Source organism: Hypomesus nipponensis, chromosome 7 (assembly GCF_054491055.1).
Source record: "Hypomesus nipponensis isolate SF chromosome 7, ASM5449105v1, whole genome shotgun sequence".
In the NCBI taxonomy this organism is placed as follows: Eukaryota; Metazoa; Chordata; class Actinopteri; order Osmeriformes; family Osmeridae; genus Hypomesus; species Hypomesus nipponensis.
Genome location: NC_140367.1, coordinates 12,270,187 through 12,288,229, shown reverse-complemented (window position 1 = coordinate 12,288,229; position 18,043 = coordinate 12,270,187). Strand labels below are relative to the sequence as shown.

Sequence of the window (18,043 nt, the reverse complement as noted above, 5' to 3'; positions counted from 1 at the left end):
AGACAGCCGAAAAAAAATACAAAAAGCCAACATTGGGCACATCAAACAGGGGGAGGCACTGAATGTGCAGACTCAGGGAGAACAGCGGTCCTAAAATGACCTTCCAAAAATGGGATCACATTTGTAAATAAAGTTTTAAATCCTTGCTAGACTGCTGAATTTCAGGACATCCGCTACAAAAAGAATGTCATCATATCACCAATTTTCAATCCAATAATGCGGGTGTGTCTGTGCACGAGACTGTGTGTGTGTGTGTGTGCCTGCACATGTTACCCGGATGGCGGCCTTGTTGCACTCCACCCTGTTGATGGCGAGCCAAGTGGGCAGGTCCAGCAGGCTCTGCAGGACCTCCTCATCCAGCTCCAGGTTGGTGAGCTGGCCTTCGCCTTTCAGCGTGCTCAGGTTGATCTTGTCTGGGGACAGGTTCTTGGCAAACCTGCATGGAGAAGTGGGGGGGGGGGGGGGAGAGAGGGAGAAGGGGAGGGGGTAGAAGGGGGTGGGACGGACGGAGAGAGAGAGAGAGAAAGGGGAGATTTATCTCTTTTTGTTCATTTATGGTCCTGCGGTTCTTGCTGTGAAAGTCACCGGGTGGAAGACGGAAGGAGAAGGGGGGCTGTTGGGGCTGGATAACCGCTTTGAGGCCGCACCGAGTGAACCGGAGTGAAGGCCGTGGAGAAGTCACCAAAACACAGCGCACACCCACACACCATCAGAACAACTCACCAAGTCATCGCAGCCAAAGTGAGGGAGAGAAAAGGGTGGGACGAGAACAAATGGCAACGTGTTTGAAAAAAGAAAAAAAAAATATAACTGCAAGCAGTAATGGCGGATTCCTCCAAACACTGCAAACCATTGAACAATGTTTATTCTTGACAAATTGTAACTGTATAGAAGAATGTATGCTGCAGAATTACCAATGGCATACCAAATCTGAAATGCAATACCATCAAGATCCACAAGGGCCTTTATTTCAAGCCAGTAAGTGAAGGAAGGGGGCTTGGTGAGCTTATCCATTCCAGAAAGCCTTGTATCTTTATGCATTAAGGCGTGGCCTGTAGCGCCACCTATGGGTAATGGTGGGCCATTTGTGGTGTGGTAGTTACTCTTGGCCTATACTATTAATGTTTCAGGATTTTAAAAACTTTTTACCACTGCATATAAAATCGAAAATGCAATACCAACAGGATCCACATGGGCTTTGGGTAAAGTGTGGTAGTTACTCTTGGCCTGTACTGTCAATGTGTCAGGATTTGGAGACCTTTTTACTATTGCATACAAAGTAGGAAATGCAATGACACCAAGGTCCTCAAGGGCCTATGCTGATATTCAAGGAATGAGTTGGGGCTTGGTCAGCCCGCACAGTCCTGATATGTTGCGTGTATGTCTTGCCGCGCGTGTCAAGGGAAGAATGAGTGTGTGAGAATTTGGAGCATGCGCGGGGAGGAGCAGGGGACACATTTCATTGTAAATTTCCCTAGAAATTAGCCAAGCATGCATGTTTCAAAGATTCACCAAAAATCGACCTTTCATCTTAGAGTCAACTTTTTCTCAGATTTGTGTACTAAACATTCTCAAGAGTCTTCATATGAACTTGTTTGACTGGCTTACATGTAAAGCATTGCGAACCATTGAAAAATGTATATTCTTGACAAATTGTAACTGTATAGAAAAATCAATGCTGCAGAATTTCCAATGGGATACCAAATCTGAAATGCAATAACATCAAGATCCACAAGGGCCTTTATTTCAAGCCAAGAAGTGAAGTGCTTTAATCTTCACAAGAAGTGAAGTGCTTTGTGCTTTAAGGCGTGGCCTGTAGCGACACCTATTGGTAATGGTGGGCCATTTGTGGTGTGGTAGTTACTCTTGGCCTATACTATCAATGTTTCAGGATGTTTTTAACTTTTTACCATTGCATACAAAATCGGAAAAATATACCAACAATATCCACATGGGCTTTTGTTAAAGTGTTGTTGTTACTGTTGGCCTTTACTATCAATGTTTCAGGATTTGGAGAACTTTTTACCATGGCAAACAAAATCTGAAATGCAATACCATCAAGATCCACAAGGCCTTTGCAAAAGACCAAGGAATGAGTGGGGGCTTGGTAAGCCCACACTCTCCTGAAATGTTGCGTGTGCGTCTTGCCAAGCCCGCGCGTGTGTCAAGGGAAGACCTATGGGTAATAGTGGGCCATTTGTGGTGTGGTAGTTACTCTTGGTCTATACTATCAATGTTTCAGGATTTTTATAACTTTTTACCATTGTATACAAAATCGGAAAAGCAATACCAACAAGATCCACATGGGCTTTTTGTTAAACTGTTTCTTTGCCTATACTATCTATGTTTCAGGATTTTGAGACCTTTTTACCATTGCATACAAAATCGGAAATGCAATACCATCAAGATCCACATGGGCCTTTTTTCAAGCCAATACGTGAAGGGAGGGGGCTTGGTGAACCTATCCATTCCAGAAAGCCTTGTATCTTTGTGCTTTTGGGCGTGGCCTATAGCGCCACCTATGGGTAATGGTGGGCCATTTGAGGTGTGGTATTTACTCTTGGTCTATACTATCAATGTTTCAGGATTTGAGACCTTTTTACCATTGCATACAAAATCGGAAATGCAATACCATCAAGAGCCACATGGGCCTTTGCTAAAGACCAAGGAATGAGTGGGGGCTTGGTCAGCCCACACTCTCCTGAAATGTTGCGTGTGCGTCTTGGCCGCGCGTGTGTCAAGGGAAGGCTGAGTGTGTGTGAGATTTTGGAGCACGCGCGGGGAGGAGCAGGGGAGACATTCATTGGAAATTTGCCTAGAAATTAGCCAAGCAAGCATGTTTCAAATATTCACCAAAAATCGACCTTTCATCTTACAGTCAACTTTTTCACAGATTTGTGTTATGAACATTCTCAAGAGTCTTCATATGAACTTGTGATTGAATCAGAGTATCAGTTTTTGACTGGCTGATGTGCAAAGCATTATTTTAGCGTTAGCGATAAGTTCAATTTGATTTATATCAATCATTTTTAGAGATATGAATTTGCCTTTGCACATGGTAATATGTTGTAGTGTCTTCCTCCGATTTACCAAGTTTAGTGTTGATATCTCAAAGATTTGCTGAGACATGACTTCACATCCTGTTTGGCGGCTTTTCTGATGAATTTGATTGGCTGTACCGGACAGACGGTTATGAGGATCAAAATTCCTTTGATAACTTTTGTGAGGCTTGGTTTGAAGATCATCTCTGGTGATTTTGAAGAATATATGACAAAAATTGTAGGAGGAGTAAGCTTTCAAAGGTTTTTGATAAAACCGGAAATGGCGGGAAATCTATATAACCGGAAATTAACGCCATGGTGTGCGTTGAACTCGGCTTGATCCAGGGAATCCAATGGTACCTCATTTTTGAAAATTAGTCATACGGTTCAAAAGTTGCGTGTGTAAACACAAGTCCAACTTTGACCCATTGGTGGCGCTAGAGTGGTCTAATGGGAGACATGAAACTTGGTGTAGGTATAGAAGAAACTGTCCTTAATGAGTGTGCCAAATTTCACAAAAAGTTGTCGATGGGGTCTAGGGGCTGCCATTGACTCCCATGGTACAAGAATTACAAATAATAAAACCACCAATAACAATAGGTTTCCTCCTTACGGAGGAATCCTAATGAAAAAAGTAGGCGGCAGGATAGAGGGCTGAGACAGAAGGAAACGTAGAGAGAGGCCGGGCCTTGGTCTCCTAAATGATATGTTTCTGTTGAATGTTCCTGTTATTGTCGTCTGAGGGAACCATGCAGGACATGAGTGAGGGTTGCAGATGTGACACGGCAGGGTGCGTGCGTGTCCATGTACTTCTATATTCAATGCGATGTTCACCCTAAGTTTTCCCAATTCGTCAATTTACTACAGGAGAGGGGTGTGTGTTTGACTATCGATGAATTTACATCATGGCTTACCGGTAAGGGTGCGTGTGCGTGTGTGTCTGTGTATACATGTCCACTCTGTATCTAAGTATGTCATCACCAAAACTCCAGCTCAAAGATCAGTGTCCATAACCCCTGTTCTTATTTAGTTAATAGTTAGCAGAATAGCCTCTATCTACATACCAGAGGGTATTCCAGGTAGTTCACTGCTCACTGGACGACGCAGATCCTATATGTAGTCACGTAATTCGGTTGCACAGGCTTATGCTATACTATTACAGTGTGTGTGTCTGTGTGTCTGTGTAAAGCAGACGGCTACACACCGGAAAATGCATAATCAATCCATCATACCCAGCCTGCATTTGGCTCCCTCTTGCCCCCCTGTAACTCCTGTGGTTTGAAAAGAGACGGAGCCACTACTTAGACAAACACAGGCGCACACACGCAACCTGCCATGAGGGCACCGCGGTAATCTCTTTATTTTGCTTATCTGAGATGCAGACACATCCAGTTTCAAAATCAAATCAATGTTCAGGGCTCAACTGGATAGACAGGCCTTAAATAACATCAACGAGCTGCATAGACAAATCATGCCGCTGCTGCTAACCTGGAGACGACAAGCCCAGGGATGATGACCTGCTAACCTGGGGAGAACCAGGCTTGATGACCCGCTAACCTGGAGAGAACCAGGCTTGATGACCTGCTAACCTGGAGAGAACCAGGCTTGATGACCTCCTAACCTGGAGAGAACCAGGCTTGATGACCTCCTAACCTGGAGAGAACCAGGCTTGATGACCCGCTAACCTGGAGAGAACCAGGCTTGATGACCCGCTAACCTGGAGAGAACCAGGCTTGATGACCCGCTAACCTGGAGAGAACCAGGCTTGATGACCTGCTAACCTGAAGAGAACCAGGCTTGATGACCTGCTAACCTGGAGAGAACCAGGCTTGATGACCTGCTAACCTGGAGAGAACCAGGCTTGATGACCTGCTAACCTGGAGAGAACCAGGCTTGATGACCTGCTAACCTGGGGCCTCATGTATAAAGGATTGCGCAGCTTTCATACCAGAAGATGGCGTACGGCCAAAACTCGAAAAGTACCTACGCACAGAAATATTCACATGTATAAAACAGGTCGTACGCCAGGTCCTGCGCACCTTTCCTTTATAAATCACAATTAACGTGAGATTGACCGCACGTGAACTAGCCACTGACCCCGCCTTGCCTTCCCCCATAAATTAATATGCAGATGGACTATAAATGCGCTCCTGAGGTCATTTCTTTGTCTGAATTACCGTCATTCTTCGAATAAACGCCGCCCTCGAAGAAACGCCGCACCAAAAATGAATTTTAAACCCCGCAGTTTATTAGAAGAAATACGGTGACTGTGAGATTGAGGTTCTGACAACAGAGGTGGAGGCGAGAAAATTTCCTGTTTGGCAGCCTGTCATCAGGTATTAGCGACAAAAGAAAGTCGGCAGAGTGGAAAACTGTCACTATTTGCGACCTTTCTTGTTTTTAACCTGCAGCACTTTGAGATTTAGCTAAATGTTAAGTGCATTACAAATACAATTATCATTATTATAATAGGGCCGTAAATGCTGTGGGTTCAGAGAACTGGACCATGGCAGAACTTAAGAAGAAATGGTCCGATATAAAAATGTAAATGAAGAAACGAGTGCTGGCGCAGCATGGCAGCTATAGCGTTACATGCATTTCCTGAGTGATTTTGCCGTTCGTTTGACAGCCTCAAGTTTAACAGAAGTTACTAAGTGGTGGCGGTATAAACAGAAGGCTATATAGCATTTCCCGTTTTGGCATTTTGATGTGATCATCCACATTAATGATCAAACTTTTATTTTTGTTTTTTGAATAGTCAATGTCATAAACGTACTAGTGGAAACTTTATTTTGTAATGTTTGTTGAGTTTTGGCACTTTTCAGTTAAAATTCGCCATGTTACAGAGCCAGACAAGACTTTGCGGACGGTCCGCACATTTTCACGTCTGCCCAAAAGTTTCCGTGACGGCCTGCACATTCTCACGTCAAGTAAATCTTTATACATCACAAAGTGTGCGTGAAAACCAGCGTACGCAAGCTTTTTGTGCGTATGCAACGTTTAAACATGAGGCCGCTGGAGAGAACAAGACCAGGCTTGATGACCAGCTAACCTGGAGAGAACAAGACCAGGCTTGATGACCAGCTAACCTGGAGAGAACAAGACCAGGCTTGATGACCTGCTAACCTGGAGAGAACCAGACTTGATGACCTGCTAACCTGGAGAGAACAAGACCAGGCTTGATGACCTGCTAACCTGGAGAGAACCAGGCATGATGACCTGCTAACCTGGAGAGAACCAGGCTTTATGACCTGCTAACCTGGAGGTGACAAGCTTAGGGATAAAAGGCTCATTGTTATTCATTACCTTCTCACTCATCCTTTCTTCTCACCATCTCTCTCTATGGCTCTCTATCCGTCTCTGTAGGTTTCTCTCAGGATCTGTTTCTGTTTCTGCATCTTCCTCTTTGCAACGGTCACTGTCTCGGTTCCTCTCACCTCTCTCCAAGCATTTCTCTACTGGCATATGGAGTGTCTCTGTAGCACTCTGAGCATTCATGTCTCTCTCAGCATCTCTCTTTCTCTCTGTGTGTGTCTCTCTATGTATGTATGTGTCTGTCTCTCTCTATGCATTTCCTGTGTCTCTCTCCATCCACCTTTCTCTCTCTCATTGTTAATTATTCAGAGGTGGCAGAAGTCAAAGACTTTCATCCCAGCATGCGGAGCAGAGGGCCAGTGGGAACGTACAAGACAAACACACACAAAGGTGCACACACACACACGCGCACGCACACACACACCCCGGTATACACATGCATAAGCACACGCTCACACAGCAGACGTCAGGGTAAATTCTACACTGCGCAAGCAAACACAGTCGGTGAGGCCGAAATGTGGTTTGGAGAGTGTGCGCTGAGAGGCACATCTTGTCGTCCGGCGCTCGGTTAAATATTCATTATTTCCAAGCTAGCTCACCATCTGATCGAATGTCAACTTCTCCAGATACAGCTCCCCTCTTTCGCTCGCCCTCTCCCCCGTCTGCATGCCTGTCTGTCTGTCTCCCCTCCCCCAACTGTCTCTCTCCCGTTCCCCCGTCTGTCTGTCTCTGTCTGTCTCTCTCCCTCTCTCTGTCTGTCTGTCTGTCTGTCTGCCTCTGTCTGTCTGTCTCTCTCCCTCTCTCTCCCTCTCTCTGTCTATATCTCTCCCCCTCTCTCTCTCTCTGTCTGTCTTTCTGTCTGTCTCCCTCTCTGTCTTTCTGTCTTTCTGTCTGTCTGTCTCCCCTTCTCCATCCTTCCCTCCCTCTCTTTTCTTCTTGTGACTTTGCCATGACAAATAACTTGCCTGGACAAACCCACTCCACTACAATGGTGACCTCATATGGTAGCTGGCAAGTCAGAGACACAGAGAAAGAGACAGGCAGAGAGAAAGAGAGAGACGTAGAGAGAGAGAGGTAGAGGTAGAGAAAGACAGGGAATGGGAAAGAGAGAGAGAGAGAGAGAGAGAGACAGAGAGAAAGAGACAGACAGACAGAGAGAATGGGAGAGAGAGACAGAGGGAAAGAGAGAGAGGTAGAGACAGAGACCTCACAGAAACAACACAATGTCCCTGCTCTGATGTGATCCGCTCTGAAATCCCAGTCAGATACTCACGGGGCAAACGACAACAACAACAAGAGAGTGATCCATGGGGTGAGGGGGTGAGAGAGAGAGACAGACAGAGACAGAGACAGAGACAGAGAGAGACAGAGACAGAGACAGAGACAGAGACAGAGACAGAGACAGAGACAGAGAGAGAGAGAGAGAGAGGGAGGAGGAATGAAGAGATAGAAAGAGCGACAGAAAGAAAGACGAAAAGAGAGAGAAAGAAGGAGGGAGGGAGAGAGAGAAAGCAAAGGCTTTGTGGGGGGAAAGAGTGCTATTAGAGCATTCCAAAGTGGGACAGCAAGAATGTGCTTTCTGGAAAGAAGGTTCTTTTTTTTTCTCCCTCAGTACAAGGAGGAGACAGAGACAGCCCGGACCTTAAAACACTCCTGACTGTGCCCCGGCAGCAGTTGGAAGGAAGGACACGTTTGTCTCAGGTCATAGAGGAGACAAGCTGATGAGTCAGCAGTTACAGTGGCCGTGTCGCATTTAAGCGTCATTTAGTAAACATGAGAGTCTAAAGTATAACAAAGTTGGATAGAACATGTGTTATACAGTAGGTGGAGTCTGGTCACCGCCATGTTTATCAAAGAAGTTGACTTTGTGGTGCAGTGGCATTTTCACTATGAGCCAAAGTTACAAAAATCCTTGATTTGATGCCCAAATTAGTCTACCTATTTAGACAACCACTTTAGTCAAGAAGTCCCAAATTAGATCTAGTTAGAACATCAAAACATAGAAAAGTAGTACACTAACGGTCACTGGAATTCTGGCTGGATAGATAAATTGATTCCAGCAGAAGGCGCTTCTAATAGGACTTAGTGAGTTTGTGATCAAATATCATCAAGCAGGTTAGTGAACTCAAGTGAAGCTCATTGGTTTACATCCAGGGATTGAGGAAGCAAGATTGAGGGAAGCCAGTGGCTCTCAATTAGATGACTGGGCTACAGTGTGAAATCTTCCGGGAGAACGCTCTAGAATAATCACATCAAATCAAAATGACTAACCACTTTCTTACACACATTTCATAATCTAGAGACTATCGGCCTACTTGAAAAATGCAGGAAAATCGTGTTGGTTCAACATGGAAAAGCTACACAATTTCAAATGAGAACAATTAAACTAACACACAAATGAAACACCCGCAGTACAAACGTATGGGACAACCAGAGACCCTAACATTGCACACAAACAAATGCAGACACACCTGCATTCTCTTGGCCAAGGGCTCCCTAAATCCATACCTAAATGACTAAGCCCGGCCACTGATTATCTACTGTAGCAACCCAGGGGACTTGAAGGCCCGATACACAATAAAATAGGACTCAGACACTTGGCGTTAAAATAAATTGTTCTTTTACTAATAGATTTCAGGGTAAGGGTAGTGGGACAAACTTTAACTCAGGTTTCTTCCCGTCCGTGTGTCAAGTGGCTGTAGCATTTCGACAGGCAGATAGACTCCTATCACCTCCCCTAATTGAAGTCTATGTACCCGCCTTTGGTGGCGGATTGGCTGGTCTGACTCCCCTGGTTTGCTACACTACGCCTGTCTGGAGTTGACAACACACAGTGCTAGCATACACACGGGCAACAAACAAGCCTTGCTGCTCGACACCATCTCAAATGAACAAAGTCCAAAAGAATCCCCTCGCTTCCATGACAAATGGATGTCACACAAACACTCAATACAAGACACACACACACACGCACGCACGCACTTCTTTTATCCTGCAACAAATAGCCGACCCATCTAAGTCAAATGGGCTTGTGTTGGCACAGTGTGCCCGAGGGCAATGTCACATTTATGCCTCTGTGGGGATAGCGAAAAGGTTAGGCAGAGAGGGGGGGTACAGGGCGCCACTTACACAAGTAGAGGACACTGAGACCTGGGAAAAGCCCAATGTCACAATACGCAGGCAGACAAACACTCATACCCCCCCTTCAGACACACACACACACACACACACAAAAGTGTGTGTTCTCATGCTCACAGGAAACACAGACGCACACACACACACGCCATCCAAATAAATACACCACATCACCACATTGGGCTCCTTTAAATTGTCCCAGGAGCATCCTTTGACTAGACTATGAAACGGTATCACTGGTACTGAACATCATGAGAGGCCACACCAGGAGTCGATATTCAAATCGGAATCCCGGTCAGTTATCACACGAGCAGATGTTGACCGCTCCGTCCATGATGAGTCCCCCGATCACACTCACACGGAGACCACGGTCAAACGGAGTTGATCCAGTCTGTCTAGAGAACCACCGGACTCAGTAGTGCAGGGGTCGGCAAGTAAATATGGGCCCACTTCTTTCTAAGCCATTAGATGGTGGGCCAGAACATAATCTATGGTTAATTTAAGAAATGGATTGATAAAATAAATGCCACTGGACAGACTGTTACTGTGTGTCTTGTTGTGTCTGCTTAGGCAACTGCTGCATTGCTTGCATGCTGGTGGTACGCTATTACATTGTGGGTAGAGTGAAGTTAGCTAGATGCTACACACTACCTTTAAGCTAGATAGGAAGAGAACAATTTTACTATGAAAAAGGTCTAAAGAGGAAATGAGTCAAAATAGAGCATACAAAGAAGAATGGAAAGACAACCATGCATTCATCCTACCTGGCTTCATTCCTCCAATGCCTGTGTGTTAGGGTGTACAGTCGTGGCCATAAGTTTTGGCAATGACAAATGTGTTTTGCAAAGTTTGCTGGTTCAGTATTTGAGGAAAATGTTTTCGCATTTTTCTAAAGTATACAGGAATCACAATATGGTCCATTTCACTTATTTAAAGCTTATTTAAAGCTTTTTGGGGGCGAAAATGTTATATACGCAAATAGTCCCCTCTTTTACAGCAGTCAATCTTTTTTTTTATCCAATCAGAATATGAGAGTGATTTCACCTGGCTAGAAGCAGTTCACACTTTCCCCTGTTCTGATGATATGACTTACTGAAATTATGTTAGCAGTCATTTCATGCCAAGGCCCAGTAAGCTTTGCAAACAAAAATGTATGTCGCTCCCAATACTTTTGGCCATGGCTGTAGGTTTGATTTAATCTTTGATAGAGACAATAGTTAAATCCAAGTCAACGCTGCAATTTTTGGTAGGGAAAGTTTGAGTATTTCCGTGGCTTTGGTTTGTATATTTACCTAGCATCCTGACAAATTCTACGCCCTTGCCGGACTGGACCAAATTGGATTATCAAAATCATTTCTCATTATTGCTGGGGGGACAGTTTTGGGTCGCCTGTTGCCAAATGCAGCAAAAGAGGATATTTGTCTTCCACACAGTTCTAACTCTGTAGGTTGACACTGGTCCTCTGCCACCCAGATCAGTTTAACCCAAAATACGAAAAGCAGGGTACTTCTCAAGCACAGGACACTGAGCACAAGCTTAAATGTCCACAGACATCTTGTGGGGTGTGGCTGTTAAATGTTTGGAGGGTGATCAAAGGATGGCTTTAGACTGTCTGAGAGAGAGCTTGAAAACAACCACTAGAGAAGCAGACTTTAGGAGTTTTCATGAGAGGTAGCTAACACTAAACACAGAGGAAGTACATAATTAGCTGTTTCCAGTCATTCTGTATGTGTTTGTGTGTGTGTGTGTTTGCAAAAGGCCAGGGAAGCTGATTCGATCTCTACTTCCCTAAGTGGGTCGCCTATTTGAGTCAAGGGAGGGTTTGACGACAGCCTACTGGATGTGTGTTAAGCGTGGGTGTGTTATGTATCGAATACAAGTCTGTGTGTGTGTGTGTGTGTGTGTGTAACCAGACACTGCCGTGTCTGCCATGGTACTAGGTTCTGTCGATACCTGAGCCTGTATGTAATAGGGAGAGTCAACGCCTTATCAACTCACCCCTGGGGGCCACCTGAGACTGGCATCATTCACACAAACACTGCTGCTGAAAACACCTCCAGCTACCGCACACACACACACACGTCAAAGACCGGATTTTTTTTTATAGTATCAAGAGAATGGGGTACACTACCTTAAGGATTGTGTGTGTGTGTGTGTGTGTGTTTACAGTACTCAGAATGTGTTGACACACACAACATGGCACCACAGCTTGACCAATCACAACAGGACAGTTGAGGTCACGTGACAGCCCTGGGGACTGAGTGATGACATCATTGCTTTCTACTGAGTCTCAATTGATGCTAATTGTAGGCTTGCATACTCGCAAGTTTGCGCAAACAAACACACACACACACACACAGTTTAGAGACGTTCACACACTTTCGCTGTAGGACAAATTCAACCCTTGGGCTAGGTGCAGTGGACAATACAAAATGTGGCTTGGGGATTATTTATGAACATGAAAATAAATCATCCATAGCCAATAGGTTTTCAACAATAGCCTTTTATAATGGGGCTTGTTATGCTTGAAAAGGCTATGATAGACAGACAGACCCTAATGAAGTATGAACCAGTTAAACTGCACAGAAGGCACTGTCTACCAAAAGCTGTATCCCTGTAGCTAAGGAAGTGGAGTTTAACCTGTCATATGAGGTACAATGTTAAAACAATTGCATAGCCTGTCACGCTTAGTCAATAATCTTTCAAAGTACAGGGTATAAATAGGTTAGTCTTCACTTATCAGTTTAAGGGTACCACTGCACCTGTGAAGGGTAAGAACTGTTGCTCTGAAGTTATCACTTAGAACAGGAAGTATAAGCAAGCATTCTAATGAAGGTCCCTTGGGCGCAGAATGGAACAATAAATAATGCAAGTGGGTTGAAAGGCTGGTATCTCGGCTACAACCTGTTATCCTTGTCCTGTAGCCTAAAATATTTTGAAACTAGACCACATAATCGATAATAACCGAGTCAGTGACACTTGTGCGTAAACTATTAAGCTAGGAGACAAGTGAGTCACATTTGGACCTTGGCTGGTGTCGCAGGTGCCCGATATAGGTGTGGAAGAGGCAACGGATAACGGAATAAGCCAGTCTGTGTACCGTCTGTTACTTGCTCAGGCTATAGTTAGCTTTTCAGTCGTGACTACAGTTTGACATGACCGAGATTTGATCTAGAGCAAACATTGCTCGCTTGCAGAACGGCGCTGTACTGACTGCAGTCAGTGTCATCCTGTAAGGCGAGACAGATCCAAGTTATTGGCGATGTTGCCGTGTCGATTAGGTTTAGGTTGCCGAATAGGTTCGCTCACTGACCTGTTAGCCATTTATACAATTAATTATTAGCCAGATAACGTGTTGTCTACATACACAGTGTTGTTAGCGAGCTAGATCAGCTGAGAGTATGTACTGCTTGTTAGGGTTAACATGTTGGTAAGCTAGACTAGACAGTAGAGGTGACTGGTACTGACGGTTTCGCAATAAACCTCACGCTAGCTAGCTAGAGCTAACAGTGCTAGCTAGCCAGCAACATGAGCCAGCTAGCTAGCTAGCTAAATACCAAGCTGCTAACATTATCTGGGCTGTCAGATGGAACCTCAATGGGTTTTGCCCTTTGTTTCTCCGCCACATACATATCGATTGAGACTGACCTGGAGAGGTGCTTCAGGATCTGTTTCTTTATTAGTCCAGCCATTACCGTATTAATGATTCAGCTTTCTACTCCAAGGGATGCGGTTAAATTTTTTACTTCAGTGACAGTTTTTCGGGGTGCATCTTTAGTGGTCAAAGGCAACTAGTCCTCGCGTCCTTCCCACGGAAATTAGGAAGGTTAAACATGTGTATTCCAAACCACCGAGAGAAATCTAGCTTGCTTAGCTAGCATTCCAAAGAGCGGGTATAAGCCATTATATCCACTTAGCTAGCTGACAAGCTAGCCCCAAAGTCCATCCTCTCCAGCAATACCTGTCCTGAGGCGGGTAGTGTGTGTTGTGCGTGCCCCTGTCACTGCTTCTAGAAGGCGGGGCAACAATGACAGTGAGTTTGCAGGCGGGCTTGGGATGACGGCCATACGGGGGGGGGGGGGGGGGGGGGGGGGGGGGCATGAAGATTGTAGCTAAATACTGTTTTATTACAAATAAATAAATAATAATCGATACGCTTTTATTTGAATAGGTACCCGGCTTTCCAGAGAGATAAGGCTCGAATGGCTATGAATGTCTGTTGTCCAATTTTGTTATTAAACTATGAAGAAAGAAATCCTAATCGCAATTAGTGCAAAATAGTATAATGATACGTGGCTCTATTTTGCATTCAGTGTAATGCTGCTTCTTGGGGCAAACTTCTTTATGGCCTTAGAGTAGTCGATCAGTCCTTTTCTGACCTCTAGTGGATGATAACCATATTGTAATGCAATAAATGCAATAACTCAATTTAAGACCCGAACGTTAAATGGCAGGACATCCAGCAGACAACACTTTTCTCTCATTTCAAAAACATATATAATAACTGCTATGTTGCAGCTGCGAATAATTAGCATGGCATTATTTATATTGAAAATATGCAGGGAGCCCTTTGGTGTTTTGTAAATGTGTTTTAATGACGAGATACAGGCCTAATCAGTGTTATGGTCATGACATTGAGGTATGATTAGGTAAAGGGTCCTACTAAACATAACTCATAAGAGGACTGGACACTGAGCAGACTGTATGGAAACCGCTGCCACGTATGAAGGGGAGGAGCAAGCCAGAGCTAACCCCCTCTCCTCCCCTAACCCTGAAACTTTGATTTAACCGAGTTCTGGTCTAGGCCTAGTGCAATGTACATTAGCATATTATCTAATATGTAGACTATGATAATACAAGAATTTGTTTCGTTATATGGCTGAAATGATAGGCTATTGCAGAGCATCACTATCCTATCACAGCCAATAACTATTATTGTCACACCTCCTGTCTTCAAAAACACGTTGTAGCAAAATATTTTGTCAACTTGGACTCAGAGGAATGGGATAAGGCGCAAAAGCCACCAATTTTAAAGTCGCCCAGCCCAGGACTTTTTATTCCACATGGAGACGCCCCCTCTTCTCATACCTCAACGCAAAGCAACCTCCAGGAGAGACACGAAGCGCTCCCTGATACGCCGAATGTAAAGTAAACCCATTACCATCAGCATCTCTTTTCTACCGCAGCTATAATAGCGTTGACCTCCCTGCTTGAAGGTCCATCTCTAGCCATGACGAAAAACAGAAAGCCCAATACAAGCGAAAAGAATTCTGCCCCATCTATTCAAGATGACGTGGCGAAGAAAATTCAGAAAACTAGCAATGGGGTTAGTGGCTCTGCACCCCTTGGGTCAGGGTCGGAAAGTTGGGTCAAACTTATAGCAGTTGTGTGTTATATCGTTTTAGTTGCTGCTGCAGGTTTTGCCGCTTTTTATCTCCAACAAGTACTAGAAGAAGTCCATGAAGTCAGCACCAAAAACGAGGAGAGTTTAAAGAAAAATGCAGAGCTCACGCGTAATATGGAAAATGTTCTTCAGCAGGTAGGTAACGCAATCAATAAAACAAATAGATTACGCCCGTTCAATTTGATTATGATGGCAAGAACACCAGATATGAACAGTAGTTGTAGATTGTGGAACTAAACGGGGTACAATACATTGACATTGAAATGTATTACTTTAGGACACGGTCGCCTTCAGAGGAAACGGGTAGGGAAACGGCCACCTCCCCCTCCTCTAAAAACACGATGAGTTGGCACAAGAAACCTAATGTATTAGCCTAATCACTGAATAAACAAAGTAGCCAAATTAATTTGCGATGTGTCGTTAAATCGGTTTAGTGTATTTTTAAAACTTATGTAGAACAGATAAAGATCGTCATAATTTAACCATTTTCTTTGTTAGATTAGCTTCATATACTCATTCATATCATAATAATTATGATCATTGTATTTACTCAAGGCCTTAACGCACCCTGCTACTACACAAAGATTTACGCATAGGGTTTTACGCTTTCCGGTTCAAGTTGACCTTTTTGTGGTGGAAAACATGTAGCCTACAGTAGTGTACACCATAGCGCAACAAGATGTACACCTCCCATTAACATGTTAACATTGCTCGTCCCGTAGGCAACCAACTTCTTTCCACCCGAGTTGCATTTTCATTTTCGTACCAACAGCCATTTAGTTTGTTCTCAAGTAAATCATGGATGGCAAAACGGATCATGGATCTATTTTTGGATCATATTTACAACTGAAATCTCAAAACAGCTTGTTAACCACAGGTATTTTGAGACAACGTTGTTCAACTGACAGACGATGTGTATATAATCATGTATTAATAATTAGAGCAAATACTGTATCACAGTTTACTGAAGTCTTTGGAGTTGGTCAATTTGTCCATTTATTTGTGTAGTAACACTGGAATAGATATGAAAACTGTAGAAGAAACGTTTGAGAAATGGAGACAATAGCCACCTGTGAGGTACAACAGTTGCCCCAATCTGTACTGACGTGTTTAGGTTCCGCCTTGACTTATTTTCACAGGTGGAGTCTTTGAGGAGCTCTGTGGATGGGCTGGAGTCTGCGCTGGGCACCACCCGGACCGAGCTAGAGGGGGCAAGCCGGGCGGTGAGGAAGGGTGAGGCGGAGACCAGGCGGGTGGAGGATGCCCTCGGAAGGCTCCAGAGCGAGCTACTCCGTGACCTCTCTGACGGCATCAAGGAGGTGAAGGAGGCTCGAGAGCAGGACTTCTCCTCCCTGGAGAAGACCTTGGAGGAGCGTCTGGTGGAGCTGAGTCGCTCCATCGCGGCAAGTGTGGCTGAGTTCACCGAAGCCCAGGGTGAGGCGCAGAGCCAGCTGGCTGACATCAAAGCCCGTCTGGGTGACATGGAGGACCCTAACCTGATCAAGCAGGAACTGTCCGCCATTGTAGACACTGTCGCTGACCTCGGCACCAACCAAAAAGCCGTAGAGGCCTCAGCCATTTCCCTGGGAGAGCAAATCACTGCTGTGGGGGCAGAGCTCCACACACGCAACCAGGAAGTGGGGTCACTGTCCCAGGAAGTGGAGGCAGTGCGAGTTCTGGTGCTGGAAACATCTGGAAGGTTGAAGGAGTCGCTGATGGGGGCGGAAGCCGGTGTTCAAGCGTTGACTGACCAAGCTCAGAACTTGCAAGGTGGCCTTGAACTTGCCACCGACGCTCTCCACAATCTGGAGAAGGAACTTCAAGCGGAGGTTTCCCGGGCAGAGAAAACGTCAGACGACCTGGATGGGCGACTCAGAGCTTCAGAAGACACCGTTGGGTCACTAGGAGCATCTGTATCAGACCTGAGCTCCAAAGTCGAGGCTCTGCTCGCTAAAATGGACTCCCACGACAGTAAGCTAGCAGCACAAAGTCAGGCCATGGAAAAGGCCCTGGAGGGGGAACTGGATGCTCTGAGAAACAGCCTTGCGGAGCTGCAGTCTAACGTGGCTGCCCTTAGCGGTTCTCAAACTGAGCTAGCTGCCAAGGACTCCGAAGTTGTTGAGCAGATTGAGGGGCTGAAGAGCGCGTTAGCGGCCCAGCCTCCACAAGAGCTGGAGAATCTGAGGAGCACCGTCGATGGCTTGGTGGAGAAGGCAGCTAGACTGGAGAAGCATGACAATGCCATTTCTGTCCTTCAGGGTGAACTTCAGAAAACAATAAGCACTCTAAAAGCGCTGTCCAACGTCCCAAAACACAAAGAAGTGAAAGTGGGAGCGAGATCAAAAGTGTGAATAAGCAGTATGACATCATCCTAGGGGTAATAACATAAGATGTTGAGGTTCTTCTTGGTTTTGTAATTGTATACTCTCCCTTGAGGTACAACTACGTTGGCATACTTTTAGCCCCCAAAAACTCCCCATGGTGATGTCATATTTCTGAGACATCTTAAGAGGTGGAGTTAGAAGAGAGGTAGTTTGCAGGTAGGGTTAAAGTAGATTGGGTAATAGGGAAACGGAGTGTCACCTGCTGTTCTGTGAATCAAAACCAATATTCAAAGTGCACTGTATTTTTTTTAAATATATACTGTTGTTTTTTTTCAATTCAGTTTCTGATTTCAGGATTGTTTCAGACACCCAAATGCAATAAGCTCTTTTACTGAGCACATGTCTTGGTTTACTGATTGTGTTTTGTTGTAACAAAATTAAAAAATAAATGTATAACCAGTGTTGTACAGACTACTGATTTTTACAGCTCCACACTTATTTAACTTTTCTTGCTACCTATTGAACTTGATGCTTAAATGGGCTATTATAATGTATTTCATATCATATTTGCATATATATTTTGTTACATAAAATCTGTCAGATACATACTTGAATGATCAGAGTACACAATTCAGTGGCGGATCTAAGGGGTGGCAGCTGCCACCCCAAAAAAAAATACTGCCACCCTAATTAAAAAATAAATAAATAAAGGTCACTGATCATAACAATGAGATAGCCCCACACATTGCAGGTAGCCAAAACATGAAGCATACATTGTGAAAAAACAGTCCCAAAGGGGAGAACCATAAGAGCATGTAGTGAAA

At 44.6% G+C, this 18,043-nt stretch overlaps 2 protein-coding genes across 4 annotated transcripts in view; one reads left to right on the top strand and one right to left on the bottom strand.

Moving 5' to 3' along the window:
- bltp3b (bridge-like lipid transfer protein family member 3B) overlaps positions 1-13,495 on the bottom strand; it is a 35,571-nt gene extending 22,076 nt beyond the window's left edge. For all 3 annotated transcript variants that reach the window (XM_084701390.1, XM_084701388.1, XM_084701389.1), the window contains exons 1-2: positions 13,140-13,495; positions 274-436 (exon numbers count right to left, since the gene is read on the bottom strand). In XM_084701390.1, the coding sequence (XP_084557516.1) occupies positions 274-436; positions 13,140-13,183 (207 nt within the window). In that variant the 5' untranslated portion in view covers positions 13,184-13,495. The remainder of the gene's footprint in view (positions 1-273; positions 437-13,139) is intronic.
- A 905-nt stretch (positions 13,496-14,400) lies between these two features.
- ckap4 (cytoskeleton associated protein 4) lies at positions 14,401-17,690 on the top strand. Its single transcript, XM_084701257.1, has 2 exons — positions 14,401-15,030; positions 16,035-17,690. Exons 1-2 carry the CDS (start codon positions 14,722-14,724, stop codon positions 17,244-17,246), a joined length of 1,521 nt encoding a protein of 506 aa, XP_084557383.1. The 5' UTR covers positions 14,401-14,721; the 3' UTR covers positions 17,247-17,690.
- Positions 17,691-18,043: the final 353 nt, after the last annotated feature.

Excerpts from the sequence above, each read along its gene's own strand:
- ckap4 (XM_084701257.1), top strand. The coding sequence starts at position 14,722 with ATGACGAAAAACAGAAAGCCCAATACAAGCGAAAAGAATTCTGCCCCA. Across the intron at positions 15,031-16,034 it reads TGGAAAATGTTCTTCAGCAG|GTGGAGTCTTTGAGGAGCTC; the intron begins GTAGGTAACGCA and ends TTATTTTCACAG.